General features: G+C 48.1%; 2 protein-coding genes across 2 annotated transcripts; one reads left to right on the top strand and one right to left on the bottom strand.

Annotated features, from left to right (window-relative positions):
- Window positions 1-31: 31 nt before the first annotated feature.
- On the top strand, window positions 32-1,218 carry atp5mea (ATP synthase membrane subunit ea). Its single transcript, XM_084687226.1, has 4 exons — window positions 32-142; window positions 572-626; window positions 753-851; window positions 1,133-1,218. Exons 1-4 carry the CDS (start codon window positions 107-109, stop codon window positions 1,156-1,158), a joined length of 216 nt encoding a protein of 71 aa, XP_084543352.1. The 5' UTR covers window positions 32-106; the 3' UTR covers window positions 1,159-1,218.
- A 2,892-nt stretch (window positions 1,219-4,110) lies between these two features.
- On the bottom strand, window positions 4,111-12,009 carry pde6b (phosphodiesterase 6B, cGMP-specific, rod, beta). The gene is made up of 22 exons (XM_084686629.1): window positions 11,539-12,009; window positions 10,324-10,476; window positions 9,887-9,976; window positions 9,021-9,161; window positions 8,817-8,891; window positions 8,532-8,596; window positions 8,333-8,399; window positions 8,105-8,152; window positions 7,833-7,982; window positions 7,616-7,759; window positions 7,465-7,530; window positions 7,136-7,282; window positions 6,935-7,042; window positions 6,728-6,837; window positions 6,426-6,513; window positions 6,126-6,226; window positions 5,719-5,826; window positions 5,525-5,588; window positions 5,178-5,252; window positions 4,884-4,967; window positions 4,447-4,600; window positions 4,111-4,254 (listed from the first exon to the last, which is right to left on the bottom strand). The coding sequence occupies exons 1-22, from the start codon at window positions 12,007-12,009 to the stop codon at window positions 4,199-4,201; spliced, it is 2,565 nt and encodes an 854-aa protein (XP_084542755.1). The 3' UTR covers window positions 4,111-4,198.
- Between the last annotated feature and the right edge of the window lie 431 nt (window positions 12,010-12,440).

Raw genomic sequence — 12,440 nt, 5'->3', positions numbered from 1 at the left:
AGACACCGTGAATGGGTAATGTTGCAGAACCTGGCAACCCTCATATTCGTTCGATTTAATCCGGCATCCACATTCCTGCCTGGCACCGTCAGTCGACAGCATCAAAATGGTTCCTCCCGTGGCAGTATCGCCGCTAATAAAGGTAAACTCATCGCAAGTTTGCGGTTTACTTGAATGAATAGCTGTTTGTTCTAAACTACATTATTAAACTAAGCACTGCACCAAAAGGCTTGAAGTCAGGTGTGAAACTGTCTAACCGTGGCTGGTTAGCATGCTAACCTTGGCTAACCTTAGCTGGCTTGCTAGCTAAATGACATTGACCGTGATGACGGCTTTATCAATGTCCGCAAGCATTGACAGTTAGCTAGGCATGACGCATGAAGGCTCATATGCATGTAGATATCAGCTATATACATTACAATGTAATGCTTGTCTAAGGTCGCACTTGTCTGAGGGTCAGAGTGCTGGAACCGTGCCGAGTGACATGTCCCACGTGATCCATAATAACTCGCTAACAGTATTAATCGGCAAACAATGTTAGTTATCTAACATTACACCCGTTTTTTTTCAGACCGCAAGATGGTCAGCTCTGTTCGTTGGCATTTTCTATGGCAAGCAGAGGTTTGGTAAGCGTCTTGTGACTTGACAGTTTCATTTATAATACATTGTATTTGATTGGTGATAACACTTCCTGTATTGGCCTATTGACTTTGTTATACGGAACTTGATTTTTGGTCCTTGCCCCGTTACAGAGTACCTGAAGCCCATAGCGGCAGAGGAGAGGAAGATTGAGGAGGCCGAGAAGGCGGCAAGAAAGGAGCAGGAGCGCATTGCCAAACAACTGGCTGAGGGTAAACACTCACTTAGACGCCAAGTGGAACACATGTTCACAAACACGTTAACTGCGATACACACATGCATACGCTCAGATTTACATCCTCTATACACCAAAATGCAGAGATGCATGGATATGAACATGTACCAAATACAGTATACCTCCTACAAATACAATTCAACATGAAGGTCAACTTTACATATGACAATGTAAACACTGAGGATGTAGCGGCCCTGTTGCAGAACTGCTTCCATGAATGAATGGTTCCTAATTAGCATCTCTGTCCTCTCTCCACAGCTAATGAGGAAACTATTCTGAAGTGAAATTCCTTTTGCTCCGCACTTTCATGCTCCTCCTACAATAAACACTGTTATTTTCATGTATTCTGATTCCGTCCTTTATTGTGACACTGAGAGTCCAGAACTACTCAGAGCCTGATGATCACACATCAGTTCGACTCAGACCTTTAATTGAGATGTTTTTGTTTACACTAAAGCCTGCCCTTCAGTTGGGTGGGGGGGGGGGGGGTGTTGCACCATGTAATCCACCCCTCCCTGTTTAGCACCAATCCCTGGATTCAGGTCACAGGACAAAAGTAGTAAGTGCTGAGTAAACACTACTGCTTCCTATATTCCTTATCTTCCTGCACCACGGTGCCCAGGACTAGTATGAATGTGTTCCACAAGGACTGGGATAAATAGGACTGCCTAACTCTATAGAACATCATAGCTTAGCACTGGGATGAATAGGACACCAAAACCCTATAGCCCTAACTCTAGTACTGGAATCTAGTGTAACCATAGTAATACTATGAGAAACCCTAACTCTAACCCCACATCCACTTTCAACTCGGTACAGAATGTATAACCCCTGTAAGACCTGGCGGTGGGTCAGGTCACAGTACTTCTGGTCGTATGGGGCCAGAGGAAGTGAGTCAGTGGTTGGATGTGCCAGACAGTGGAGGGGTTGCGTATCTCCTCCAGGGCTGAGGTGATGGAACCAGGTATGAAGGTGGTCTGTTCAACCTTGTCACATTAATCCTTATGGATCTGTGTCGTCCAAAGATGGAAACTGCTGAGCGTTCCTATTGAATAAGAGGCTTTGGGCGCAGGTCAGTCACCTCGCCCTGACGGAAGACCTGCGATGAGAAGCTGGATCTGAAGGCAATGTGAAGTTATTCAGTTACATGAGTCTCAACCTTCTTTAAAAATACATTTGCTTTATTTTGGTCATTGTAGACAGTGCACACACAGAGGTATACTGTAAGCTTTATGGTAATAGTTCCACATGCCATTCTACTCAGGTCATATTTCCTTAAAAAGCACATTGTCCCTATCTATGAATGTAAGTCCATTGTATAACATATTGCTTATTTAAAGCTGAAATAGGTAACATTATCAAATAATTTCAAATATAAGAAACAGCACCCTCAATTTTGTCTGAACTTCCACGCGTTCCTCCAGCTCCAGGTTGATCATACTCAGTTTGAACATAATTGGCTGGAACGTAGTGGGCCGCTCTAAAAACTGACATTCCACGGGCACTGACATTTCTGTTCATAAACAACTCTCAGAGGGCCTCATTAGCTTACACAACATGTTCATAGGAGACAAAGCTTTTAGTTTTTTATGACATTTTACCTACTGCACCTTTAAAGTCCCTGACTACTCCCATCAGAACCCTGAGATGGTTGAGAGACACTGTCCTGTCAGTCTGGATCAGGCAGTGGAGAGAAAACCAATGAACTTCAGGGACTGGTAAATATCTTACAGCTACGTGACACACCACTGAGATGTTCACAGCTAATGCTGGTTGAACAAACAGCGCTACAAGGAGGAAAAGGATCTATTTAATACACTACAAAAATAATGTGACATTCTTTGTATTTACATGAAAGGAGTATTTACAAGTGATTACATCAGCAAGGGAAGGTTGTTGCCCCAGTCTAAGATAATATTTGCCCAGTTGACCCTGACACAACGGCAGCTAGATGACATAATTCTCTCCCCTGGTGATACCAGGTGGAGACTACCAGATTCAGAACTGGTCCAGAGTGGTCCAGACTCCGAGCTTGGCTCGGAGGTAGCTGGCAAGGCAAGTGTACTGCCTTGGAGTGTACAGACCTCTCACAGACAGACCCTGTTGTAGAAATACAACCATGCTTTTACGTGAATCCTATATTAAATATATAGTTGGAGAGACACGTTTTTATCTGTTGACCTACAAAGACATCACTTTCCAATGTACCAAAATGAACATTTCAAACACTGAACACGTAGAGAAGCGCATGTTAAAAGGTAGCTGGCTATCAGGACACATCAAGCATGGGCAACGACTCTGATAAGACCAAACCTTTGGAACACAGCGGCTGTTTACCTATACTAGGACACCATATGATGCACCCACCAACCCAGACAGACAGATAAACAGACAGGCTGGCAGACAGACAGACAGACACTAGACCAGAGAATACCTGAGTATTGAGAGCTACAGTTAACACTTTCTCTCATGTAAATAATGTGTGACTGGAAGGAGGGAGCGAACAACATCAATGTAGGTCACTGGTGTTGGAACATCAACATTGAACTGGTGACCGTAGCTCCAATCACCATTTGGAACAAGAATACATTGTAGCTATGCTAGAGATATGTTAGACTTCTTAATCCATGAAACATTACACATTACAACCGCATAAAATCAAGGTGTGTAACAATGTATTTTCTAACGTTCTCTTCAGGAAGAGTCACCAGACCAAAGTCCTACTGATGTTACAGTCCTATACTAAACATCTTCTCTAAAACATACAGACACACACATACACAGTCATATATAGATATTCACAATGACACACATACAGACACACACAGATGTTAGAAGTTGGGTCCTCTGAGGAAAGTCAGTGGCCTACTTGGAGAGTTCTAGAAGGTAATGGTGGTAGACATGGTATACAGACGTGACTCCACCAGACACACGCCTACTGCAATCCTTCCAGGAGACGCCGCCAGGACCCAGAGAGGAGGGTGAATGGTTCTAGAATTTGGATTTAGCCAATGAGTGTCCTTTTGGGGCAAGGCAGGATGCTTGCTGTGCTCTCTCTCTCTCTCTCTCTCTCTCTCTCTCTCTCTCTCTCTCTCTCTCTCTCTCTCTCTCTCTCTCTCTCTCTCTCTCTCTCTCTCTCTCTCTCTCTCTCTCTCTCTCTCTCTCTCTCTCGCCCTCCTTCCCCTGCTCCCAGGCTGCAGTTTCATGCTGGTGACTGTAGGTGGCGCTGTCCCAGGGTGTGTGCTGGCTGCGGCCGCGGCTGTGAGGTGGTGTGGTTGTGATGATGTCATCCTGGAGTCACCTACCTCCGGAGCGCGCAGTGCTCTAGCACACGGAGCACGTCTTGGCCCCAGAGCCTCCGCTGGGGTTGTTTCCGGAAGCTGCACCAGGACCACACACAACCAGATGAAGGACGCACATGGAACACATGCCACCCCAGACTACACTACACTGCAATATTAGTGCAGTGTACCAGTGTTAGTAGTAGACTGTAGTCTAAGTACCAGGTAATGGTAGTGGTGTGTGTCAGACTAGTCTGTAGTGTCAGTACTAGACTGTGTCAGAGCAGGTACCTTTCTTGGCGTTAGCCTCTTCCCTAGCAGCCTTCTCCTCCTCCAGGACCTTCAGGCCAGCCTCGTACTCCTCCTGACGGGCTTTCCACTCCTTCCTGTTGTTCAGGATGCCGTCCAGCATGGGCTGGATGGTTGGGTGGAAGCGAGAGAACTCCTGATGGAGGCAGAGGAGAGAGTGGAGGAGAAAGAGAGGAGAAAAGGATCGGGTGGGCGGGAGAGAGAGAGGAGGAAGAGGAGAGAAACGGTCTTGGTGTTTCGTAGTGAGGTTCTGTACTTAGTGGATACCTCGTGTATACTTAGCACATACAGCATGTGTACTCACTGTGTACTGTAGAGCATTTGTACTAAGTGTATGCAGCGTGTACACTTGGTGTGTACAGCGTGTATACAGGGTGTGTACTTAGCGTGTGCACCTAATGAGAGAGAAAGTTCAGTACCTTGTAGACGAACGTGCAGACAAAATCGATGAAACCACACTGCAGCTTAGGGAGGTCTGCTGCTTTGTTCCTGTCCATCATAGGCTGGAGGAGGGACGAGACAGAGTTACACACACACACACACACAAGCACACATGTGCACACACACAAACACAAACACAAATCACACACAAACACACCTAAAGACACATATCACACAACATGTTACAAACACTTACAGACACACACACGGACGTTGCGCACAAACACACTTACAACACGCACACACACACGCACACACGTGGACACACTCACAATGGGTTGTTGTTCTAGAACAGTGCGCTCCAAGTCACCCTGCTCCCAGAACTCGGCAGCAACTAACAAGGCCACCTGTAGACATGCAGTGCAGACACAGCTCAGACTCCGAAAGGCATGGGCACCCTTTGGTTTAGTGAATCAGACATGCTGGACAGATGGAAGGATGGAGGGACCGGAGGGAGTGGATGTGGGGATGGGTGTATGGATGGATGTTTAGATGGATGTATAGATTTATGGATGAATGGATGTGGGGTTGGGTGAATAGATGGTTGCTTGGATGGAATCGTTGTATGGATTGATGAAAGGAGGGATGGGCTGGTTGATAAATGAAGGGATAGACACACCTGGCTCTGAACTTCCCAGGGTTTGGTAATGGCTGACAAGTCACAGGCTGTCATCATCATTGCCCTGCCAAGACAGCATTGCATACATCACGAATGAATGGATGAATGGAGGCTGGATAGATGAATGGATGAATGTGTGGGTGGTTTCATGCATGGATGAGTGGATGGAAGAATAGACGTGTCCTTGTACTCACATGACAATCTCTTTCCTGGTGGTCTCCAGAGACATGAAGTCCACCCACTTCTTCTCTTCCTCGTACGTCTCTGACAGGTCCACAATCTTCTGGAACATTGTCCTCTTTCTGTCAGCAGGAGGGAGGACAGCGGAGGAGTCGAGGAGTGAGGTGAGCGGGGGAGAGAGGAGGAGAGGTGGAGAGGAGGAGAGGAGGAGAGGAGGAGAAGAGGTGGAGAGATGAGTAAATGGGGCAGATGTAAAGTTCAGGTTCTTTTCAGTGGTAGTCACAGTTGAAGGGAGGATGAGAGAAGCTAAGCAGAGGAGAGGAGGACGAGAGGCGGGGGAGAGGAGGAGGAGGAGGGCAGCAGAAGAGGAGAGCAGGTGTTAAGAGGAGGGGAGAAGACAAGGACCGAATGTTGGACTGACTTGAAGTAAAGCGCCAAGTCGGTGGCAATGATGGCAATGTCCATGAGGTGGATGACGTGTTCCACTTGCCGCCGGTTAAGATTCTGGTAGATGTTTAATGTCTAGGGAGATGAATGTCAGATATGGTCAGTCACATGATCAGTCACATGGCCAGTTACAGAAGTATAAAGATACTTCCTAAGCACGCATGCACACGCATGCACACGCATGCACACGTACAGCAGACACAAAGACATACATGCACATCTTTCTGCACAAACGCACACAGCTATACTCTCTGTTGACTTTGGCCACACATACCTCGTCTTCTAGCAGGAATTTGCCAAACTCCAGGTGATGCCTTTCCATGATGGAAGATCCATGAAGCTTGGCTAGCGGGTTGCCAGATCTATACATTACCAGCAATTAGAGTCAACCAAACAGAATCATCAACATGTCCATACGGTGGACTCACTTTATAAAATCTTTCCAGGAAGGCAAACCCAGCCTTGACTTCAATCCCTGGCTTCAGTGCATGTCTCAGTGTGTGTGTGTGTACGTGTGCATGTGTGTGTACGTGTGTGTGTGTGTGTACGTGTGTGTGTGTGTGTGTCGATACTCACTTAAGCTGATAGAGGTTGTTTGTTCCTCTGTGGTCGATATCGTGGAGGAAGCCTGCTGTGATCATAGCCATGACCTCTAGATCCGTGTAGTACCTTTTCAACTTCCCTGTCTGAACACACGGACACACGCACAGCCCGTGTCACCAGGGAGTCAAATCCACGACAAACTGTGTTCAAGAGAGAGATCAGGCGAGCAAGCTGCAGTACCGTGAGCAGGGTGAACATGGTCTGGCCCACGTTAAAGCCATGGCGCCAGTTGTGGTAGGTGATCTTCCTGTAGCCTTTACTGACAGAGTACATGAAGCGTACCAACACCTGCAAACACGGGTAGAGAGGTGACTGTAGCCGGCTCGACAGTGTAAGAAGAGGTGTGAGGTCACATTGAGAAAGGTGTTGTCTTTATTTTACCGCCTGAGGAATCTGGAACTTCTTCACCACGCCAACCTCGTAATACATCTGGATGCCACACTTAACCAGCTCCATCTCCGTGCATTTGAAGTCAGAGAAGTGGAACTCGTAGATCTCAAACTTCTTAGCATCCACCAGCTCTTTTTTCTAGAGAAGCAAAAAGAGTTAGCACCTTGTCACGTGAATTCAGAGCTCCTGCCATGAAAGAAGGACTGAATTACTGATGAGATTGGAGGATTCATTCATTTTGTGTTGAAGTCCTAAATGAAGCCCAAGAGGGTGATCCAGTGTGTGGAGGTCATGGAGCTGTTATCAAAGATGCCAGATACCAGAATCTGCTGCAGCTCCTCCTCCTCACAATCGCAGGGTTCTCTGTCAAACACCTCTCTGGTTTTCTAGGAACAGAGACAACAAGTCACCTTTTCTGTGGAGGAGGCGGACGAGAAGTATGAGGAAGGTGCGTGAGGTTCCGGTTCTCACCAGGATGTTCTGGATCTCATCGTCACGACACTTGACGTGGTACAGCACCATGTCCTGGGCGATGTTCTTTCTCTGCTCCAGACGGAACATCTTGTCATACGTGTCAGTGTTGAGAGCTGACCAGCCCAAGAACTGGGTCAAGGCCTACAGGGGATGTTAGTTAGTTAGTTAGTTAGTTAGTTAGTTAGTTAATTTCTCAGTTTGTAGTCTAGTTCACCTCCATGAGCTGTTCATCCTGTTCATCAAAGGGCCTCCCATCCTTCCTGTTGTAGAACGTGGCCACGCCCACAATCTCTTCCTTCTTGTTGACGATTGGCAGAGACAGCACATTCTTTATGGTCCAACCACTGGCATCCAAGGGCTCAGTCTGCATCATGGGAAAATGGGACCGGACCAGAATGTACATCAATGACATGCGTTATTGCTATTGAACTGCAGTCCGTGCTGTGTCTTATTGAACAGATTGGGTTGTCGAATTGCACATTTTACCTGGAATTTAAACATGTCCTCTGATGCTGCATTCATAATGTTGCAAATCTAGAGTGAACACACAACACAGTACATTGATTAGAGAACATTTGCAGAACCAATTGTGTCTATTTGGAGGATGTTAATAGTATATGGAAGTGTCAGAGTACGGGTAAGGGTTGGTATGAGAATGTGAAATCATGAAAAGTATGAATCAGGGTGAGTATGAGAGCATGACGAAGAACTTACAAAGCCACTCTCTGCTACATATGTAGGAAGACCACTGGCCAAAGCCCAGTGGTCAGGTGTTGGAGTCCTGAGGAACACACACACACACACACACACTCCCAGTCAAGTTAGAAGTAACATGTTATACCTTAATGCCTAGTGATGTCCTGTAAGACCTTTTCTGTCTGAAAGAGAGAGAAAGTGACAGCAAGAAACTCACGGTATGACTTTGATATCCTCTTTGCCATGTAGAATATAATCAATGACTTTGTAGAATATGACTTCCTGGGGGATGACAAAGCACATGTGAGAACTCCACGAGACCAGGGGGAGGTGCACCGGAGCAGATGTGAGACGACTGGAGGTGTGTGAGGGTCTGCGAACGTGTTTGAGGGTGTGTGAAGGTGTAAATGGGTGTATGAGGGCATATGAAGTGGCGTGAACGTGTATTAAGATGAGTGAAGGTGTATGAATGTGTATGACAGTCTGTGAAGGGAGATCTTACTCTGCCGTCGGGGGTAACAGGACCCGAGTAGGGGGCCTGCTCTCCCATCAACACTGGCCAGATGTCAAAGAACTCCTGTGGACAGAACCACAACATAACTGTTACACCATCAAAACACAACTACAATGAAAACACCACACAGACACACACAGCTCACAGGCATGCTGTGCTCACACACGGAGATCGAGCAGACGTGAAGCCTACCTTTTCCTTGGTCATGTCCAGCAGGCCCACAGAGTAGCGGTCACAGTTGAGGTAGGCTCGGACTGTGTACAGGGCCTTGTGGAACTGCCGCTCTATGTCGGTCAGCTCCTCAAACACCTTGTTGGCTGACCACAGGAGCAGCTGGATACACACACACACACACATATGTGACACACAAGCAAACATGGGGTCACTGTGATGGGGAACTTGGCATCATAAGCCTGGTTTGATCTTCACTCTTGTCACACCTACGTAATCTGTACTCTGGAGGCTGCGCTCTGCTTCCCCTGAGTTTTGAGTTAATTAATTTCACCTGTTGCTTGTTTGACCCCTTTTAGTTTGTTATTTAAACCCCAGTGTTTCCTAGTTTCTTTGCAAAGTCTACTCTTTTCTTAAATAGTCAGTCTGAGCCATGTTACATTCAGTTTGGGACGTTTCTGTGATCGACCATTTGCCTGTCTTCTGACCACGTTTTTGGGTAGCCTCTATTGCTCTGTCTGCCTGTGTATTGACGACTGCCTGTTCCTGGCCTACCCTGTTCTTAATAAACCCTCTGCACTTGGATCCTGAGTCTGGTCTGGTTACAACTCTAAAGCAGCCAGCACACCTTGCTTGACACTGACAGAGGAACCAGGTAACAAGTCAAACAGCAAGACGGATAGGCCACCAGCCGCATAGGCAGTCCATCGTGCCGAAAGACAGACACATGCAGACAGACATCCAAACACACATGCAGACAGACAGACAGACAGACAGACAGACAGACAGAATGACAGACAGACAGACAGACAAACAGACATCCAAACACATCCAGACAGACAGACAGACAGAGAAAGGCAGGCAGGCAGTGAGACAGTTCAACTCACCTGTCCTTTACGTGTCTCACAGCTGTGTAGGTAACTCAGGAAGTGAATCCTCAAGTTCAAGGAGGCAACTTTGAGATACTTTAAAAAAATCTGAAAAAAAACCCAGAGAGTCTGATTTAAGACAGATAAGCAGATGGACAGAATGATCAGACAGTTAGACCTTAAAGACAGACAGGCAGGCAGGCCTGCAGTCAGGCAGAGACAGACAGACAGACAGACAGACAGACCAGGCAGATTGACAGACAGACCAGGCAGGCAGACAGATCATGCAGATAGACAAACAAACCAGACAGACAGACAGGCAGGCAGACAGATCATGCAGATAGACAAACAAACCAGACAGACAGACAGACAAACAGACAGGCAGACAGGCAGACAGGCAGACAGGCAGACAGGCAGGGAAGCAGGGAAGCAGGGAGGGAGGCAGACAGACTCACATCCTCATCCTCTGCAGTAAAATGTGGCCCTGTAGTCTTGTTCACGGCCATCAACACAGCAACCATGTCCTTGCCATTGACGATGGGGCTGGCCATGATGCTGCGAGTCTTGTACTCTGTCAGGTCATCCACGAACGGGCTGAAATGCGCGGTCTGGAAGACAGAGCGCACATACACACACACTCAAACGAGAGCGTGTGGGCACAGACACTTAAAGACACACACACACACACACATGCATGTGTGCACACATGACCATGTTACTCATCGGAGGGGATGGCACAAACACACACACAGCATTTTTGGACAGAGATACCCAGATAAACATCCTCTCTGTTGAAACACATGAAAAACAATCGTTTTGACCCGACGGCTTCATTTTAATATTTGAATTGTTTGGAGCCTTTAGAAGGGGTCTTTATACATGTACATGAATTTGTGATTTTTTATATGTGTGTAAAAGTGTGTGTAATCCACAGTATCAGTGGGACTGTTTATAGAAGTGACCAACTCCAGTCTGTTCACTGGACAGCACACACTTCCTGTATGATCTGGACAGTGTGTATCAGTAACAAAGCCTGTGGGAACTTAATTGTAGATCTGTTGTAGATTCCTGCTGACCCCTGTTAATGTAACGCGGACGTAATCCCACCTGGAGCACAGCCTGATGAGATATGGAAATAACTGGATTATGTCCGTCAAGAGGATTTACACACTCTGTCCACTCACAGTGCAATAGCCTGCACATGTACATAACATACCTGTGGATAACTTATTATCTTTCTAAAACTTGGCTGGACTGTACCACATTCTTCTTCATGAGTCTGTATGATCTTTGTTGAATTGTTCAAACACCACCTCAGCAGTTTAATTGTGTGTCACAGTACCAATCTCCCCAGTGTCCCCCAGCCCTCAGCGCCCAGCCCCCAGCCCCCAACCTCCCAGCCCCCAGCCCCCAACCTCCCAGCCCCCAGCCCCCAGCCCCCAACCTCCCAGCACCCAGCCCTTAGCCCTTAGCCCTCAGCCCTCAGCCCTCAGCCTTCAGCTCCCAAGGCCCGCCCACCCTCTAGGCCCCCCAAAGCCCCTTCTACCAGTAGCTATGCCCATGACCCAGCTCACATGGTCTGCCCACGTCCCGAAAGAGAACCCTCTTCCTTGGCCCCCAGGCCCCAGATGTCGCCCCCACCACCCCCCCTCCGGTCAGCATCTCTTTACCTGAGTCACGTCTTTGATGTTGACCGTCTTCTTGGTCTGGGCTACGTGTCCCACCACCCCGATGTCCAGGGGAAACACTATCTCTGAATCCGGCTGCACCAAGCAGTCCTCAAACTTGGAGTCAACGGTGACGTTGAAGAGACGCGTGGCCAGCTCCCCGATGCCATTCCTCTGCCGGTACATGAAAAGACTGCAGCGGTCGGCGTGGATCATTGAGGTGACCTTCTTCAGGAGATTGAACACCACCCGCTCCATGTTGACGTTCTCCTGCATGTCCTTGATTATATCAAACAGGAAGTTGCTCTCCTCCACCTGGCTGAGCTCCCGGTACAAGCCAAAGTCCACCTTTGCCTCGGGGAGGCCCGACACCTTCGCCATGGCTGCGGGGCTCAGGCTCTTGTTGAAGTACTCCTGGGCGAAGGCCGGGTTTCCGTCCAGGAAGGCCTCCACATCTTCCTTCTTTACGCTCATCTTCTCTCAGGGACGGCTCCTCTTCCGCCGCGGGCCAGCGGTGTGGTGGCTCTGGGGCAGACTTCCGCACAGCTCACGACCTCGCAGTCTCAGGGGAGGAAGAGAGAGGACACATTCACCAGCGTCTAATCCTGCAGGACGGAGAGAGAGAGAGAGGAAAAGAGGGGGCGGTGAGAGAAGGAGGTCGCTGCGCTGCGACGGACGGAGAAGAGAGAGGCAGGGAAAGTGGGAGGTGCTGGGGGGGGGAGTTGCTGGAGCCAATTCTACTGTCATCAGCAAGCTGGCGTCTTAGTCGTGCTGAAGGTGAGCCTGGATCTTCTCATGCACACCTGGTCAGGTGATCGCAGTCTGGGCGGGCAGATCCGCTCTCAGCTTGCCCACCCTCAGACGATTACCTTCTCTTCGTCACGGCTCTTCCTCCCGGCATCAAG

Source organism: Hypomesus nipponensis, chromosome 22, assembly GCF_054491055.1.
Source record: "Hypomesus nipponensis isolate SF chromosome 22, ASM5449105v1, whole genome shotgun sequence".
NCBI lineage: Eukaryota > Metazoa > Chordata > Actinopteri > Osmeriformes > Osmeridae > Hypomesus > Hypomesus nipponensis.
The sequence above is the reverse complement of the archived record's forward strand: the minus strand, read 5'-3'. Positions and strand labels throughout refer to the sequence as shown.